Source organism: Arachis hypogaea, chromosome 15, assembly GCF_003086295.3.
Source record: "Arachis hypogaea cultivar Tifrunner chromosome 15, arahy.Tifrunner.gnm2.J5K5, whole genome shotgun sequence".
Taxonomy (NCBI): Eukaryota; Viridiplantae; Streptophyta; class Magnoliopsida; order Fabales; family Fabaceae; genus Arachis; species Arachis hypogaea.
Window position 1 is genome coordinate 2,223,639 of NC_092050.1, and position 20,150 is coordinate 2,243,788.

General features: G+C 35.7%; 2 protein-coding genes across 5 annotated transcripts; one reads left to right on the forward strand and one right to left on the reverse strand.

Moving 5' to 3' along the window:
• Nucleotides 1–3,136: 3,136 nt before the first annotated feature.
• On the reverse strand, nt 3,137–9,773 carry LOC112746945 (disease resistance protein RGA2-like). 4 transcript variants are annotated; one of them, XR_011872674.1, is made up of 6 exons: nt 9,635–9,773; nt 9,413–9,532; nt 8,795–8,982; nt 4,565–7,790; nt 3,627–3,801; nt 3,137–3,436 (listed from the first exon to the last, which is right to left on the reverse strand). XR_011872674.1 is itself a non-coding variant. In XM_072217455.1 (6 exons), the coding sequence occupies exons 4-5, from the start codon at nt 7,542–7,544 to the stop codon at nt 3,680–3,682; spliced, it is 3,102 nt and encodes a 1,033-aa protein (XP_072073556.1). In that variant the 5' UTR covers nt 7,545–7,790; nt 8,795–8,982; nt 9,413–9,532; nt 9,635–9,773; the 3' UTR covers nt 3,137–3,436; nt 3,649–3,679. The 4 variants fall into 4 exon arrangements, 2 of the variants coding, with proteins under 2 accessions (XP_072073556.1, XP_029148895.1); XM_072217455.1 differs by having other exon boundaries at nt 3,649–3,801; XR_011872673.1 differs by lacking the exons at nt 8,795–8,982; nt 9,413–9,532; nt 9,635–9,773 and having other exon boundaries at nt 4,565–8,043.
• Nucleotides 9,774–17,904: 8,131 nt separating this feature from the next.
• LOC112746948 (disease resistance protein RGA2-like) lies at nt 17,905–19,743 on the forward strand. The gene has a single exon (XM_025795053.1). The coding sequence runs from the start codon at nt 17,905–17,907 to the stop codon at nt 19,741–19,743; it is 1,839 nt and encodes a 612-aa protein (XP_025650838.1).
• Nucleotides 19,744–20,150: the final 407 nt, after the last annotated feature.

Sequence of the window (20,150 nt, forward strand, 5' to 3'; positions counted from 1 at the left end):
GAACAAGTAGATGTTAAAGGAAAACCCACAAAAATACGAAGAATGGAATTGATACTCAAAGAGTAAAAAAATATACAACCAATTCATTTTTCATTCAGATATATAGTTATTAACAAAATACTATTAATTTTAGGAACATCATGTTGAAAGTCACGTTGTGGAGAAATCTCTCAAATCAGATAAATAAAGAAATTACAACACAAATCAAGGGCCAAAAAATTATTGCACTCACATCAACATTGGTTAGTGAATATAAAGGTATGATCTTTTTCAAAAAATTTTAATTTATTATTTTTTTTAGTTCAAAGAATTATATTTTATATAATACATTAATTGACACAATACAACACAATCTTATTTTATATAACCTATTATATTATAATATTAGGTGATTATTAGGTTAGCACAACTTCAAGTACAAAAATCTATATCAATCCAGAAATTGAAGAATTCACACAGCTGATTTATGGATATTTCATAACTAATAAGTCTCTCAAAAATTAATTCATTTATTTCTAATTTATATTATTCATTAATTATAGGAACCAACTTCACCAACACCAATATCATCAGACGAAGATCATATACCTATCAAGAGGTTGAGGAAAAAAAAACGATACAAATTCAAGACACATTTTCAGAAGAAGACCATACATGCAAAGAGAGAGCAAACAACATAAAAGAAAGTGCACACAACTCACCAATTTATAAAGAACATGCCTTTATAACAACCTATGACAGAAAGAAGAAAGCAACAACTCTAATAACAACCAATAAAAAAAAAGAGGACGAGTGACACATAAGAAGACCAATTCCATCAATTAAACCAAATACAAAAATCAATTCCAACATCCAAATACTTTGTACTACTATTTCTTTTAAATAAAATACCATTTAAATTTATTTTTAGTTTATACATATTTTATTTAATTCTACAAAACATAATAATTTTTAGTATTTATTATATATTATTATTAATTTACCATCCTGCGCATCGCGCGGGTCACATTCTAGTTGGGGTAAATTCAACTCCTCTTGTTTTCTTTTCTTTTGCCACTGCTTAATGTGTCCCAAGTTCCATGACCCTACGTTCTTGTACTCATGTTTGAAATACTTGACAGAAATAGCCAAATTCAAATGGAATACGAGGAAGCCAGACATATCAATACATCCAGATTTTACTACATTTGACGAAATGGTTGAAGATCTCCATGAGCAGAAGCAAGATTAGTACTCAGATATCACAGGTTTAGCTCATTAATTTGGGAGGAACACAGTACCAAGCTCACTCGCGACCTTCATAATTTATGTGTAAGCAGAAACTTACTTTTGCTTCATTCTGTAACATGAATATTTTCTGTTCAGCCACAGTGAGGCTTTTTCTCTTCTTTTTTCAGTTCAGGATAAGGTGGCAGTATATGCATGCATACATACAATCACACATATTGGAAGAAACCATTTGCTTTTAATTGCACGGAAGCACCAACCAACTCGTATATCTCCCCCTCAATAAAACTTGGCTCTGCTGTGTTTTTGCTAATGTCTTTTGACTTAACATTGTGTTTTAGAATTTTATATTCTGAATATGTTGACCTATTTGTTAATTATTCATGAGTGATACTACATTAGTTTGTAATGGAAACTGTATTGGACAGTTATTTTTATACACTTTATTTGATGGAAAAAAGACTATGTACCATCATAGTATATTGATTCAAACTGGATTCTATTTCTATATATACTATTTTCAGATGGCTTATTGTGGATTTGTGGTTAAAAAAAGTTTCACATAGCTGAATTGCAGGGAAACCTCCAACTAACCCTTTTTCAATTACAAATTGGGGTATTAGGATGCTGACAGTGATGGTGGCTGCAACAATATTTAACACGGCTTAGATCTTTTATGTGTTAGTTTCATTATTGCTATAATCAAAATAGTTACAAGGATTTTAAGCAAACTGAGCTTAGTTGAACAAAGTCTTATTTGGCAAATTATATTGCATGTGAATAGATTTGGCCTTCAATATATAGGAACTTTAAAGCTTGAGCAGTGTATTTGAGCACTGAAAACCAAAACTGTAATCAGATATCTATAATTTATGTAAAACCAAAATTGCAATGTTGCAGAATTGACCGAAAACAAGGGTTTATGAGAAAGAATGCAAACAACGTTTCTAAGGACCAAGAAAAGTGACAATCCTTTGTGATTATTATGTGCCTAAATATTGTTGCAAGCACATAACATTTCATGCCATACATCTATCATCCACTTCATCTACAAGTTATCATGAACAAAATCTGTATAGTAAGTAACACTCAGTATTAGTATTGTGTTATTCTCTTGTAAAGTATTCGAATTCATGTAAAACATAGCATATCATATGCTTCCTGTGAGATTTAAAACTTTGATTTCTTCACGTGAATTATCCTGGATATTACACAACAAAATTAAGATAAACTTTGAGTTTAACGCATTTGAGAGGATTGGCCATACATTGCTCACATCCCTCACATCCTGTTAAGTAATTTGAGAATGAAAGCAACAACATTACCACTCGGATGATTAATTGTGCATTTCAACTCGATCTGTTCGTTATGAGATATTTCTTGTAGAGCTTTGTGGCTATTACCAAAGTAATATTTCTCATAATCATTGTCTAAATAGATATTCTTAACCTTGAAGAATGTATGAAACACAACAACGATAATTCTTCAAATAAATGGAACATTATATATCCCAAATTGGACATCAAACTACTACCATTAATGGCAGTTACAGAAGCTATGGGGGCATAGATTATTTGAAAATTTTAAATATGTGGAACTAAATTATCTACTTATTTTAATAAAGAATAATTTGTCTAATATTCTAAATCAAAAACTAATTTAAAGACCAATTTAAAATATCACTCATTTTCAAACACAATATCAAAGCTTCTTCATCCTTCGTGGTTCATAAAATAATTGGGTGGGTCCCTTCTAATACATCTTTCTAGACTTCTAATTTATGGTCTTATCTCTTTAGCCACTATAAATATCTGATTGCTGAACTCATTCATGTTCCTCTTAGCAAATATCAATGGCTTTGGATTCTCAAACCATATGAATTTCTAACTTCATTATACAAGACTTCTAATTTGTGGTCTATGACATTTATTTTATGTGATTTTTTGGTAATCAAGATAAAAGATAAAACTGTTCGTTCAAAAAAATAACAATGCATCTTAAAAAGGCCAAAGAAGAACAACATCATCGTATTACAAATTTGAAGTCATTGCTACTGAAACTGAATATTGACTCTAATATATCTTACACATACATCAGTTAAAAATCTCTTACCCAAACACCATCCATAAATCATCTCTTGAGCTTTGCCTAAATGGAAGCGGCTGTTGATTCAACATATTTCTGGCAAAAAGGATATCATCCTGTATTCCTGTTGATGTCAAAAAATCATATATCCGTCATAAGAGTTGATTGATTTAAAACAAAACAAAAACAAAATGGAATTTGATCACATTAATAACAGGATGATAAAAATGCAACAGATAAGAGTACTAATATCTATCTGGAGTTCTATTTACAGTTTTACAGAGTGTGAGAGAGCGATGGAATTCAATGCTAACCATTCCATCCAATGTTTCTGACCTCATGATCTGGGTTCAATCATCATCCATTTTCACATTTTGTACCAACAAAAGAGCCTTGAAACCAGATAGTCAAATGTATCATCTTTAGCAAAACGATGACGACGTTGGTCTCTTCTTAGCTGCCACGATCTCCATTTAGATCTGATTTTATCTACGTACATTGATCAAGTTATAGTTATGAGAGGCGAGATACTAATTCACACCAACATAAATTTATCTATTTATAATATATAAAAGCTGATACCAACTCTCTCCACAATGAGTTTAAGCTATCTTTTTTTCGTTAATGATGCCATATCAGCAATTCTAATGACTTGGCAAAAAATAAAATCAACCAATCACTATTTAGTAAAATATTTAAAAAAATTAAAACAAAAAACTCTTATCTATTATTATTTAATTGAAATATCAAGTATTAATTAAATGCAATAAACATACATTAAAAGTGTCATAATAATAATAATTATAAAAAATTTCAGTTACAAATATTCAAATTCTACAACTTATACATATTAAGACTCTTACTACTCTTTATTTCTCAATCTCTCATACTAATTGTCAAAAATTCCTTAAATTTAATATAACATTTTTATGTATTTTCCATTCTCATTCATTTATTTTTTTAATTATTTACAAACAAAAAAATCGCAAGAAAAGACAAAGTGTAGCCATTAATACAAATCAAAAAATGAAAAAAAAATGAAAATGCAGTTTTGTATAACTCTAATATAAATAATATATGTCTTTTTTAAAAATAAATAAATTCAAAATCTATTTATAATATGTTCTCTAAAATATTTTTAACATAACATTTATTAAAATATACTATATAGTATAAATAATTTACCTCTCCGCGCATTGCGCGGTCTCACTCTAGTTAATGGTAAAAAAAGAATAAAGGGATGAATTTATACCAGAAAATGTTTCTTCATGAATGGGAACCAGTTTGAATTGTGGGATGTGAGCAATGGCTTGCCAATCCTGTCCTGTTACTCTGGTGCATCGCTTCTGCAGCTCCTTATGGCACCCATAAATAGATAGCTCACGCAAGTTTCTCAGGTTTCGGAAGCTACTGGGCAGTGACCTTAACCTCACACAGGAGAGTTCTAACTTTTGAAGAGAAGTTATTTCCCCCAACCACTGGGGAATTGAATTTGATTTATATACTTCCAAACTTTGGAGGGAAGGCACATGTTGTAAGCCTTCTGGCAATGTATCACAAGAATAGATGTAAACTCGACGAAGCGAACCTAATTTATTCATGCTACTCGGTAGAGTCACCAGCTTTGGACAAATCATGATATCAAGGCTCTCCAGACGAGTTAGATGTCCCATACCTTCAGACAAGGATCTGAGCTTCTTACACGAATGAATTTTCAAACTTTGGAGAGAACACAGACCTTGCAACACATTCTCCGAAAACGATTCAAGTTCATCACCACCATAAATTTCTAACTTTTGTAGCGAGCTGAGGCTGCTTAATTCATGGGGTAATGCCTTGAGTTTAGGGAAGCCTGAAATGCGGAGGGTCTTGACATGCTGCATATTCTGCCCAATAGCCTCTAGGATGGAAGCCATACCTTCACTATCACTATGATCAGAGTCTGACCCTGTTCCTTCAATCCAAATGTACTCTAGAGATGGAAGGAGTGGCAACTTAATCTTAGGGACACACGAGACCTTTAATTTAGAAAGAACTGGAAGCATTTCTACTCTTTCATCTCGTAACATCCCTTCCAAGTTTGGCAGCTTCAATAAGGTCAGGTACTTCAACGACTTAAAAGCCTTCTGATTCACGCCATCATAAGAGTCATCATCAATGTACTTCACATCTTTCATTCCAGATACATAAAGAACAGTTAAATGTGGTAATTTACCCAGCGGAGGAAGGTGCTTGCAGTTCTTGCAATCATAGAGTATCACCATAACTAAGCTGGAAAGAATTGAAGTATTTTGCATCCAGCTAGGCAACTCTACTCCGCTGTAACCATTCATCCCAAAACTCTTGAGATTGGAGGGAGGCTCAAGGGCTTCAAGTATTCTCTCAGCATTGGCAACACGCCTTGAATCAGAGGAGTCCCATGACAGGTATAAGTTTTCCAACTTCTTCTTAGCACTCAAATTAGCATCTCTAGCATCACCCTCATTTAAGACATTTTCAAGCCCCTTGATGCGTAGTTTGCCTCCAAGCTGTAAATCACGCAACTCTGATAACCCATGCCCTTCCTTTTTATCCACAATAAAAAGATTCAATGTTCTCAAACATTTCAACTCGCCGATATTCGGAGGCATCTCTACTAATGAATGACACTCTTCAATTAGGAGATGTCTAAGATCCTTCAATTGTGTTAAGTGTTTGGGCAAACAAGAAAGATTTAGACAGTCTTCTAACTTCAGAATCTGCAATTTTTGTAACCTCGAAACACATTCAGGCAGTGTTGTGATACCGCTCCTACGCAGATTTAGGTACCTCAAATGCGTTAAACTCTTCAGTGCTGAGAGTTGAGAAGCATTCGTACGTAGTGCACGGAGAGAATTGAATGGTGGCAAACCACAAAGATTGTGATCATCTAATGGAAGAAGATTAATCATACTCCTCAAGGACTCAGCTTTCTTGAAGGGATCCATGTTTACCTCCGCCTCTGGTTTTAAACAAGTGACATGGTGGACCCTTGTAGACAAATTGGTCAAGCTTGCAGACTCATCATAAACTCTGCACTCTTCTCCCATTATAGATTGGGCAAGTTCATGAAATAAATCATGCATCTTGAATGTAGTTCTTCCCAATTCATCAATCTCAACTTCTTGGAAAAATGACCTCTGACATAATTCCTCCCAAGCCTCATTACCAACATCCTCAATCTCCAACCTCCCTTTGGATTTGATCAAGCCATTGGCAATCCAAAGATGAATAAGTTGCTCCTTTTCCATTCGAAAATCTTCGGGGAAAATGGCACAAAAAGCAAAGCATTGTCTTAATGACAACTTCAAATTGAAGTAGCTGATTTTCAAAGCACGTACAATAATAGCATCATCCTCAAGTATGTCCCAAAACTTACTTTCCAATACATTCACCCACTGTATTTCCTCCTTTTTATTGCGCAAAAGGCTTCCAAGTGCTTTAGATGCAAGAGGGGAACCACCACATTTCTTTACAATCTCCTTGCCTATTGCCACAAGCTCTGTGCGCTCCACTTTGTCTGATCCAAATGCATGGTATTTGAACAATAACCAATTGTCATCCTCGGATAATGGTGACAAGCGATGAGCAGGGCATGTTCCCATGACAGATGCAACACTCTCAACTCGGGTAGTAACCAAAACTGCAGCACCTTTTGTTCCACCTCCGCAAAGCAAAACAGACTTCAAGTCCTCCCATTTGTCTGTGCTCCACATATCGTCTAGAACAAGTAAATACCTTTTGCCTAGCAGTATTTCTTGAACTTTGTTTTTCAGTGCTTCTAAAGTAGATAGGTTCGGGTTATGTCCACTTGTAGATTCCACAATGGACTCTAGAATTCTCATGGTATTGAATTCAGTGGAAACACAAACCCAAATTCTCATATGGAAATGTTCAATTACCTTCTTGTCGTTGTAAACCCATCGGACAAGTGTTGTTTTTCCAAGGCCACCCATGCCAACAATTGGATAAACAGAGAGGTCGTTACTGCTATCAGCACTCCTTGAAAGAAACTCCAGAATATTTTCTGTGTCTTGCTCCCTTCCATAGATGTTGTGCTCAGTGATACCAGAACATGTCTGGCGCCATGCTTCATCTTCTTGTTGCCTCTCTGGAACTCTTCCACGCAATTCAAACCTTCTCCTTTCTTCATCAATTTGACGAAACCTGTCAACCATCTCTTTCATCCTCTTACCGATGTCTCGACGAAACATAATTGTCACAGGATCAAGACGAGTTAAGCACTGCTCACTGTGTAGACGATTGGACTCTATTGAACATTCATCTAAGATATCATCAAGCACGTGTGCTGCATCTGAAAGCTTCTGCAGCCAAAGCTTCACAGCACGCTCTCTGATCTGCTTCTCTTCAGCATCTTGGACCACTGCATGGATTGCAGCAAGGTTCCCTGACAGCTCTTGAATCTGAGAGTGGACGCCCCAAAGAGTTGCAAGCTCGTCCTGAACAAAAGCTTGCAAGTTTTCAATCACCATTTGAAGTAGAGATTCAGCCATTTGAAAAGCTAGAACGAATGAAAGCTCAGATATTGGACTGAATGCTATGCACATGCAAGTTGACTATATTATGACACTGGTTTGGTGTTGCAGTAAGAGGAAGGTATATAGATCTACTATTATTAAACTGTGTTTGTGGGAGAATGTGAATGCGTCGAACATGCAAGTTCACAAATTGCAATTTGAATCACTTTAACATAGTTTTGGAATCTCGTGCTCATTACTCCCAAAGAACCAGCCACTAGAAAACAAATTAGAAGAATAAAAAAATGATTGGGGTAGGCCTACGTTTCAAGAACAGAGGCATTTGGTGGGTGGTTGTGACAATTTTTTAGTATTTTTAAGCAGACCTTGGTAAACATAAGTCTTCCATGTGAGTATGCATATATACATATATGATTAGAGGTGAATTCTTACATGCTCCTACCATGTTTGTGTGTTACATGCAATTTTCATCTTTGCCATTAATTCTTGTAATCAAAGATCGGAATGGTTTATTATAAAATTAACACATGTAATTATTAAATTATGTTTAAATTAATTTACAATATCATCCTCCTTGCTTTCCAACTCCAAACCTCCATAAGTCCTGGCCCCCATGACCATTCTCATCAGTCTCAAATTAACAGAAAAGACAAATTCTTTGGAGCTATCAGATCATATCTATTTATTATTTTTTATAAATTAAAAGAGAGAACAAAGTGACCCCTCAAAGCTATTTGCCATTTTATCTCTTCTTGTTGTGCCATCTAAGCCTAATTCTTTACATTCCCGCATTTCCCTTCCTTCCTATTACCTCAATTTAGTATACTACCAAAGACAATATTCACTACAAATGATTACAAAATATAATGTATTCTTTATTTCATGAGTATTAGTTAAACGAATATGAAATTAGCTAAAGTTCCAACGTAGTATGTTGTCTAATAAGGTCAATGGAAAACACACACCAGAGCCACTTTGCTTGAGGGGCAGAATATGAGAAGGTGGTACTTCAATGCAAAACTAACAGCAAAACACTTCTTCAAATATGTGAACTTGAATATGAAAGTTCAAGCAACTTGGGAATCTTGATAGAAGCGGAAACTACTTTCTTCAAGTGTGATTGCATGGACTCATGCCTACGCTGCAACCTCAGCTTCAATGAAAAAAAAAATGAAGAGATTTCTCAGTATGATTGAACATAGAATTTTCAGGTTGTAGAATAAGCCAAAGAGTATCATGCTAAAATGGATGCAAGTTTTATGAACAACGTTGAAGTTCAATTTTGCCATAATTGGTCATAGTAAAGAGGGTTATATGCGTGTGGAAACACAAACTTTATCATTAGTAAAGAATATTTTGATTTGTTTAAAAAGGAAGAGACACATTATTTGAACGAAGTAATGCGAGGAATATACTAGATAATAGATGAATGCTGAATGTAGTTGCTAGTTGAAAACAAATACACAATAAAAACATGTAATTTTGTTTTATAAAACCATGTAAAAAGGGAACAAATGATGTAAGAAATATAAGTGGCACAAAATGTATTAAAAATAGAGAGAGAATGGAGAGATATATAGTACACGGTTGTGATGCTAATCATCTGATGCTTCGTTGCTTGCTACATCTACATGTGCACTTTTGATTCAGAGATCTTCAACAATTTGGTCAAACTCAAATTTTAGAGATCGAGAACGAGTATTCTGCAAGCAAGAAGTGATCAATTATTTGAGAGGCGATTAGAAAAAACACAAATTGAGCAGTGATAAAGAAAGGAACAAAGGAACTGAAATGAATTGATTTACCGCAAAATGCATGTCTCTGTTCCCATGCCATCATCACCACAGCTTGACTCCAATCCTTCAATTACAAGAACCCCCACAGATTGAAGGACTGGCAACTTCAAATTGGGGCTGCATGAAATCGTTAATTCCAAAACAAGTGGGAGCATCTTAACTCCTTCGATGTCTTTTATAGTTTTTTTCTATATTTTTTTTGTTAATTTGAAAATAATAGTTGATTTGGCAAAAATTTAGTGGTTATAAATTTATTATATTGTTTATAACGATAATATATAATAAATATAGGGATATGAATTTAATGTATTTTTTAGTTTCTTTTGTATATTTTTTTTATTTGAAAATAATAGTTGATTTGACAAAAATTTAGTGGTTGATTCTAAAATTTTACCAAATGAGTAATGTTATTGACATGGTATTAGTAGAAAGAGCAAGATGTCTTAAAAATAATATGGGTAAACTTATTCATCTACTCTTATATATTAAAAATAGATAGATAGTTAACCTTTTAGTTTATGCTATTCTAAGTTTTTAATTATATTTATAAAATTATTATTAAAAAATTTTGATTTGATTAAAATAATTGATTTATTATAGTTGAATAATTATTTTTATAAAGTTTATAGCTTAAAAATTTTACATAAGACTAAATATAATATATTTGATAAAACTTTTATAATATTTTAGAATATTTGATTTACTTGAATATATACTTTTGAAGCATTGAAGTATTTGTTAGCATTCACTTATTTTGAAATTGTGAAATATGTACTTATGATTTAAAAAGATTTTTGATAAAAATTTATTATCTGATTTAATTTGATTAGATACCTTGTATATTTGAAAGATTAAATATTTATTGTATTTAAAATTATATGTTTTGAATTGATTTGGGAGGTTCGGATTAAAAAATCGTAGTTAACGACGGTTAAGACGTTAACTTAGATGCAACTGACTCAAACTTCAGCTAGCAGGGATGTTGCTAACCTAACGTATAGGCCACACATTAAATCTGTTATTTCGTTAGGACACACAAGAAGAAAAGGTTACCCATAGAAGTGGAGCCATCCAAGTGTAGACTTTTAATTTGATTTCTGTATGAGAACTTTTTTATTTATATAATTTATTATTTTAACTAAAATTATCTTATAATAATGTTTACGTGGTCTTATGTGAATTATAGATATACTGTCTAGTCATTGAATTACAAAACTCATTTCGTTTTTCTAAAAATATTTCTCCGAAATCAATATTTGATTATGTGAACCTTTCTATTCAAGAGTAATGATCTACAATGAGTATCTATTCTTTGTTGAGTTATTAGACGTCATCTGCTCTATATGTCACGGGCAGAATTCATCTATATTTATTTATTTTATTTTTATTTGATAAAAATATATAATTATTCTTTCTAGAACCGTAAATTTAGCAAAAATATTTGTTATCTTCTTATTTATTTTGTATTCGAATCTGTCAAGCTTGTTAGGAGACTATTTCTTTGAGCGTCAGTGATGGCTCATTTTGGCCTATGACATTTGGCCTCGAAACTTTAAAGCTTGAGCAGTGTATTGAGCACTGAAAACCAAAACAATCAGATATGTATAATTTATGTAAAACCAAAATTGCAATGATGCAGCATTGACTGAAAACAAGGGTTTAAGAGAAAGAATGCAAACAATGTTTCTAAGGACCAAGAAAAGTGACAATGCTTTGTGATTGTTATGTGCCTAAATATTGTTGCAAGTACATAACATTTCATGCCATACATCTATCATCCACTTCATCTACAAGTTATCATAAACAAAATCTGTATAGTAACACATCCGATCACTAAATTAACCCAGTATTTATACTAAACATTGCGTACAACATCTTCTCAACTCTCTCGCATCTGAGGTAGTTGAATATTTATGATAGTTACATTACAATGTTGCCAAAATGTGTTTCTAAGCTGCAGAAATTGCAAATTCTAAAGCTAGAATATTGTCGCTATCTTACTTGTCTGCCCAAACACTTGGCAAAGATGAAAGATCTCAGACATCTCATAATTGAAGGATGTTGGTCATTAGTATCAATGCCTCCGAAAATGGGGGAGTTGAAACATCTAAAAACACTGAATATTTTTATTGTGGATTCAAAAGCCAATCATGGCTTAGCTGTGCATTTGTTTTCAATCAGCAACCCCAATTATATCTATTACCAGCCTCTGCACAATCTTCTATTCCCGCAAAATAAAACTAAAGATCTAAATTTTCACACCAATATATTTCAAGCTATTGTTCACTATTTGAGATTGAAAGCAGCAACATTAGCACAATCTTGGGGTTTCTCTGGGCTTCTTTATGTAAGTATTCATTTTTTCTTTGGTATATTCTTCACATTACTTTGCTCAAATATTGTCTCTCTTCCATTTTTAGTCATGGCAAAATATTCTTTGCTATCATAAGGCTTGTGTTTCCATTCTTTTCTATGATCAGGCAAAATTGAACTTCAAAGTTGTTCATAAAAACTTCCAATCTTTTGATGGAAGGGGGACTATATTCTATTCCATCAATTTTCTCAAAAATTCAATTCAATTTCATCTCTTCAAAGTTTCCAAACACACACACTATGAGTTTTCTCAAAAAAAAAAAAAAAACACACACACACACACACAAATTTTGTTGATGAAATCATTAAAATACAAAAACTTTACTTTTTTCTATTTCTTGTTTTTGTTTTACTCCTTTAAGAAGAGAAATATAACTCGTTCCTCACATTGCATTGCGTGCCCTCTTAGAAGCCATGCACAAAAATCTTTTTTCAAGTAATGCTGCAAGTTTAAACATTCCTCTTAAGTACATTCTCGCTTCTTTACTGTTAGATAAGACAATGTATGAGACCATTTTTAAAGTAGGTTGCATAGGAGATAAGAGTCTTCTCCCAACAACCCAAATTTAAGGACATGTGTGTACCATATATTTGTCTAAAAAAGTACAAACCTAATACTATTATAATATCCTTTTGGTGATTTATTGAAACAATGAAAACTCATTGGCTGGTTGTTTGAAAAGTAAGCTTGGAATCGGAAAATATTGAAATTAGTGTCCTAGGCTCCTAGATTCTGCAAAGTATTCACATGTTTGCAAGGGAGTAGTTCCAAGAACTCTGATTAAAAAACTGAGTAATTTAGTCTCTAACTAGTACTTGATTAATTGAGTAATATCAAAGTTGCATATTGGAAGTAGTGTCCTAGCTGGCTTGCACGTTTTCAAAAGTTCAAAACTAGAAAGAATTAGAAAAATGCTACAACTGAGTTTCATATTCTAGCATACAACAACACACCTGCAATCAAATCATACCAAACTAGTATCTAAACTTTGATTTGTACTCTGCAAATGGCAACCGATGCTTTGCTTGGAATTCTCATTGGAAACTTGAACACTTTTGTCAACAACGAGATAGCAGCACTTTCGGGTGTTGACTCACAGATCCAAGAGCTGTCTGATAATCTTGAGGCAATCCGTGCATTGTTCCAAGATGCTGCAGAGGAGCAATTTACAAGCCATGCCATGAAGGACTGGCTGAAGAAGCTTTCCGATGCTGCGCATGTGTTGGAAGATATCTTAGAAGATTGTTCAATGGAATCCAACCGTCTTCAAAGTGAAGGGTGGTTAGCCCGCTTCCATCCCAAGACTATTTTGTTTCGTCATGCTATCAGCAAGAGGATGGAAGACATGGTCAAGAGGTTCCAGAGCATTGATGATGAGAGGAGAAGGTATCAGCTGCCTCTGGCTTTCAGAAAGAGGCAACAAGAAGATGATGATCCGCGACAAACTAGTTCTGCCATCACTGATCAGCACCAGATGTATGGAAGAGATGAAGAAAAAGACAAGATTGTAGAGTTTCTCACAAAGCACGCCAGTAGCATTGATCGCCTCTCTGTGTATCCTGTTGTTGGTATGGGAGGTCTTGGCAAAACAACACTTGCTCGATGGTGTTAGAATATTTGTTAGAATATTATAATTAGAGTAACAAATCACAGGACATCAGAGACAATCAAGGAAAATCAATTATATTTATTTAGAATACTTTCTATATTTAGTTTCCTAAAATTCTATATTAAGAGAGTGATTGTAAACAAAAATATACAAGAAAATAAATTGAAAACCTTTTCTTGCTTCCCTCTCTGTTACCTTTTCTTGTGTCTAACCTTTCCTAACCCTCGATACCATCTCAAGATGGTATCAGAGCCTGGTTCCGATCCAGGGACCTGTGGGTTATGGGCCCACCACGCTTCCGCTAAACAAAGAAGACAAAAGCCACCTCCATTGTACTCATTGCGGCATGAAGAAACACACCAAGGAGACTTGCTTCAAAATTGTGGGTTATCCCGAATGGTGAGAAGATCCCAAACCAAAAAATCGCAAGGCCGCCACCATAGTGGGCACTCCACAGACCGCCAGCAGCAATGGTGATGACGCAGCAAGAGAGGAAGAAACAAAATCAGCAGTTGTTCATGGAAAAGCTGCAGCCGCTCATGGAGGTAACAGAAGAGAAGAGGCGGCGCATAAGGGAGAAGGAAATGGAAGTTCAGAAGAGAATGGGAACCCTAATGGGTCTCCTAAGCAAAATGGCCCACTAAAATGGGAAGCCCAAATTCCTTCTCCCTATGACCCAGCCGAAAGCCCAAAATCTTTTAAAATATCCCAATCAGAAAAATATACCAGCCCAGAAAAATCTGATCAGTGGATTTTTGATTGTGGGGCCACTGACACCATAACTCATGATCCTCATGATTTTAATAGCCTCTCTACACCTGTTAAAACCCATATTGAAACGGCCAGTGGAGAATTAATTGCGGTTCAAGGAGAAGGCTCCATTGTCTTTTCAAAAAAATTAAAATTAAAAAATTGTCTCTATGTCCCTGCACTGTCATCAAAGTTACTTTCTGTAAGTCACGTTACAAAGGAACTAAATTGTGTGGTTCTCATGTTCTCTACTTTTTGCCTTTTACAGGACATTCTTACGAAGGAGATCATTGGGCGTGGTACTGAACGTGGAGGTCTTTATTACGTTAATGAGGTTGTTCACAAGGGACATGCCATGCTTGCTCAAGGAACAGTTACGAGGCAACTCTGGTTATGGCACAGACGCTTGGGACATCCTTCCTTTGGGTACCTTAAGATTTTATTCCCTAGTTTATTTACTGGTAACACTGAGCCCATCAAATGTGAAACTTGCATTCAGGCAAAGAATCATAGAGTTACTTTTTTCCCTAGCAACACTAGAGTCAATTCTGTTTTTTCATTAGTGCACTCTGATGTGTGGGGTCCAGCTCCTAATTCTCATAATAATCAATTTCAGTATTTTGTGTTATTTGTGGATGATTTTTCTCGCATGACGTGGGTATATTTTCTAAAACACAAATCTGAAGTACCCGACAAATTCTATGCATTCTATCAAATGATTCTCACTCAGTTTGATAAAAAAATTCAAGTACTTAGATCAGATAATGGTGGTGAATTTGTGAACAAATCGATGCAAGAGTTTTTTAGAGAAAAAGGGTTAATTCATCAAACTTCCTGTCCAAACACACCCCAACAGAATGGTGTGGCAGAACGAAAAAATCGTAAATTACTGGAGATGACTCGGGCCATGATTTTTGATGCAAAGGTTCCGACACGTTTGTGGCCTGAAGCTGTTGCTACCTCAGCCTATCTTCTGAACAGGTTACCCTCTCAGACCCTCAACCACAAAACACCCCTACAGATCCTAGCTACTCAATCTGACATCCCTCCTGTCCAGATGTTACCACCACGAGTTTTTGGGTGCTCTGTGTTCGTCCATATACCCAGAGCTAACCGAACTAAATTTGACCCATGTGCCGAGAAATGTGTCTTTGTTGGGTATGCTACGCATCAAAAGGGGTATCGATGTTATAACCCAATCACTCATCGTGTACATGTAACTATGGATTGTGATTTTTTGGAATCAGAATATTTTTTCAGCAGCCAACTTGCTGTTCAGGGGGAGAAAACTAGTAGTGAACCACCAAGTTGGTTGGTTAATCTGAGTTGCCAAGAAACTGTTCCAAAAGAGCAAGTAGATGGAGCCAACGAGCATGCCTCTATTAACGAAGAAGAGACCAACACCACCAATGAGCATCCTTCTGAGAATGTCCAACAAGAGGTAAGTGACCTTCACTTTGCTGAGTCTTCTCCTGTTATGAATGAAGTCACTAACAATGACAGGTTAGAATCAGAACCAGAACCTTTCACACTTCCGCCGCGAAGAAACAGAAGGGTACCACCTGTCCGATATTCTCCAGAACATGTTCCTCGAAATTTAAAGTATCCTATAAAGACAACCAGAGAAGGAGTGGTAGACATTGCAAGAGCTTTCCTTACCTCCCTTCTAGCTGAAGACATTCCCAGAACAATTCAGGAAGCCAATAAGAAGGGTGAATGGCGAAAAGCTATGAAAACAGAGATGGAGGCTCTTGTAAAAAATGGAACTTGGGAGAGATGCATCTTACCAGCAGGGAAGAAACCAGTCGGGTGTCGATGGGTCTTCACCATTAAACACAAAGCAGATGGCACCATTGAGCGATATAAGGCAAGGTTGGTGGCAAAAGGCTATACACAGACATATGGCATTGACTACTCAGAAACTTTCTCACCAGTTGCAAAGATTGACACCATCAGAGTACTATTTTCAATAGCAGCAAATGAAAACTGGCCACTCCATCAGTTTGATGTCAAAAATGCCTTTTTACATGGGGATCTGAAAGAAGAAGTATGCATGGAAGCTCCTCCAGGGTTCTCTGAAGATTTCCAAAGAAATGAAGTTTGCAGATTGAAGAAAGCACTTTATGGGCTTAAGCAGTCTCCACGTGCTTGGTTCGGAAGGTTTACCGTGGCCATGAAAAGGTATGGGTACAAACAAAGCAACTCTGACCATACTTTATTCTTGAAAAGAAAAGGAGATATGATCACGTGCCTAATAATATATGTGGATGACATGATCATAACCGGAAGTGATTTGAAAGAAATCGCAAAACTGAGGAATAACTTGTTCAGAGAATTTGAGATGAAGGATTAAGGAGGACTAAAGTACTTCTTGGGAATAGAGGTTCTTCGCTCCAACAAAGGGATCTTTATTTCTCAGAGAAAGTACATCATGGATTTACTTGCAGAAACAGGGATGGTCGATTGTAAGCCAGCAGATACTCCTATGCAAGTTAACCACGGTTTAAAGTTTGAGGAAGGGGCTAATCTAGCAGATAAAGAGAGGTACCAACGGTTAGTTGGGAAATTGATTTATCTGTCACACACTCGACCAGACATAGCATATGCAGTGGGGGTGATAAGTCAGTTTATGCACCAACCTCAAGAGGATCATATGGATGCTGCCATGAGAATTGTTCGGTACTTGAAGGGGACACCAGGAAATGGGATCATGTTCCAAAAGAATGGGCACTTAAACATTGAGGCTTACACTGATGCTGATTGGGCTGGTAATCCAAATGACAGGAGATCTACATCGGGCTATTTTTCTCTTGTGGGAGGTAACCTGGTGACATGGAGGAGTAAGAAGCAGAAAGTAGTTGCTCTTTCCAGTGCTGAAGCTGAATTTCGGGGAATTGCCAAAGGTATAACTGAAGTTTTATGGATCAAAAAACTGATGACTGAGATTGGTTTTCCACCACAACTACCAAGTCAATTAAAGTGTGATAATAAGGCAGCAATCAGTATCTCAGAGAATCCTGTGCAACATGACAGAACTAAGCACGTTGAAGTTGATAGACACTTCATTAAGGAGAAGATTGAGGATGGCAGTGTTGAGCTTCCGTTTGTAAGGTCAGAAGACCAGTTGGCAGACATCCTCACCAAAGCCGTTGCAGGCAGAGCATTTACCCGTGTCCTTAACAAGCTAAGCATTGGTGATCCCACTGCTCACCTTGAGGGGGAGTGTTAGAATATTTGTTAGAATATTATAATTAGAGTAACAAATCACAGGACATCAGAGACAATCAAGGAAAATCAATTATATTTATTTAGAATACTTTCTATATTTAGTTTCCTAAAATTCTATATTAAGAGAGTGATTGTAAACAAAAATATACAAGAAAATAAATTGAAAACCTTTTCTTGCTTCCCTCTCTGTTACCTTTTCTTGTGTCTAACCTTTCCTAACCCTCGATACCATCTCAAGAGATGGGTCTTCAATGACGAGAGGGTGATCCAGCATTTTGATTTGAGAATTTGGGTTTGTGTTTCACAAACTTCAATATGATGAGAATTCTACAGTCCATTGTAGAATCCTCCACCGGAGTGAACCCAAACCTCTCCACTTTAGAAGCAATGCAAAACAAAGTTCAACAAGTGTTGCTGGACAAACGGTGTTTGCTTGTTCTAGATGATGTGTGGGACAATATCAAATGGGAGGACTTGAAGTCTGTGCTGAATTCTAGAGGTAGTGAAACCAAAGGTGTTTCAATTTTGGTCACAACACGTGATCAGATTGTTGCATCTGCCATGGAAACATGCCCTACTCATCACTTACAGCCATTACCTAAGGATGAGAATTGGTCATTGTTCACACACTATGCATTTGGTCCAAACAAGGAGCAGCCTGCAAAGCTGGTGGAGATTGGCAAGGAAATCGTCAGAAGATGTGTGGGTAATCCCCTTGCATCCAAAGTTGTTGGAAGCCTTTTGCGTAATAAAAAAGAGGAAAAAGAATGCCTCAATGTGTTGGAAAGTAAGTTTTGGGACATTGATGGTGTCATGGGTGCTTTGAGACTAAGTTATTTTCATTTGAAGCCATCATCACGGCAATGCTTTTGTTTTTGTGCTCTCTATCCTGAAGATTTTCGAATCTCAAAGGAACAGCTAATTCATCTTTGGATGGCCAATGGACTTATTAAATCCAAAGGACATTTGGAGGTTGAAGATGTTGGTAACCAGCAATGGGAGGAGCTGCTCCAAAGATCATTTTTTCAAGAAGTATCGATTGACAAGTATGGAAACACCACCTTCAAGATCCATGACTTATTCCTTGATCTTGCCCACTCCATAGTGGGAGAAGAGTATAAAGCTTATGATGAGTCTGCAAGCTTGACCAATTTGTCAAGAAGGGTCCACCATGTAAGTTACTCTGGCTTGCCTGAGTTAAATCAGAATACCTTGAAGAATATTGAGTCCTTGAGGACTTTTATTGATCTTGATCCAGCAATTAGCAATACCCTCTTCGGATATCCAGCATTGGTTTTGTGTAAAGTGCAGTTATGTAATTCTCTCCGAGCATTGCGTACAAGATCTTCTCAACTCTCAGCACTGAAAAGTTTAACACATTTGAGGTACATGAATATTTACAATAGTTACATTACAAAGTTGCCAAAATGTGTTTCTAGGATGCAGAAATTGCAAATTCTAAAGCTAGAACAATGCTATTATCTTACTTGTCTGTCCAAACACATATTGAAGCTGAAGGATCTCAGGCATCTCTTAATTGAAGGATGTCGGTCATTAGTAGAAATGCCTCCAAAAATGAGGGAGTTGAAACAACTGAAAACACTGAATATTTTTATTGTGGATTCAAAAGCCAAACATGACTTAGCAGAGTTACATGATTTACAGCTTGGTGGAAGACTACACATTAAAGGTCTCAAGAATGTCCAAAGCGAACATGATGCTAGAGAGGCTAATTTGATGAGTAAGAAGGAGCTGAGTTATTTATATTTGTCTTGGAATTCTGATTCTAATTCTAATTCATTATGCATTAGTTCGGAGAGAGTACTTGAAGCCCTTGAGCCTCCCCCTAATCTCAAGAATTTTGGGATTAATGGTTATAGGGGATCACAATTCCCTGGTTGGGTGAGAAATACTGGCATCTTTTCAAGCTTAGTTAATGTTATACTATTTGATTGCAACAACTGTGAGCAGATTCCTCCACTCGGTAAATTACCACATTTAGAAAGTCTTTATGTATCTGGTATGAAAGACGTGAAGTACATTGATGAAGACTCGTATGATGGAGTGGAGGAGAAGGTGGCCTTTAAGTCCCTAAAGGAGCTGACTTTGATAGAGTTGCCAAAGTTAGAGAGGATTGTAAGGGACGAAGGATTGTAAGGGACTTTGACTCAGATATCACATGTTTAGCTCATTAATTTGGGAGGAACACAGTACCAAACTCACTCGCGGCCTTCACATGTAAAAGCATAAACTTACTTTTGCTTCATTCTGTAAGATGAATATTTTCTGTTCAGCCACAGTGAGGCTTTTTCTCTTCTTTTTTCAGTTCAGTATAAGGTGGCAGTATATGCATGCATACATATTGGAAGAAACCTTTTGCTGTTAATTGCACGCAAGCACCAACCAACTCATATTCTCCCCCTCAACAAAACTTGGCTTATGTTGACCTATTTGTTAATTATTTATGAGTGGTTCTACATTAGTTTGTGATCGAAACTGCATTGGACAGTTATTTTTATACACTTTATTTGATGGAAAAAAGACTAGGGTTCCTAAAACACTGT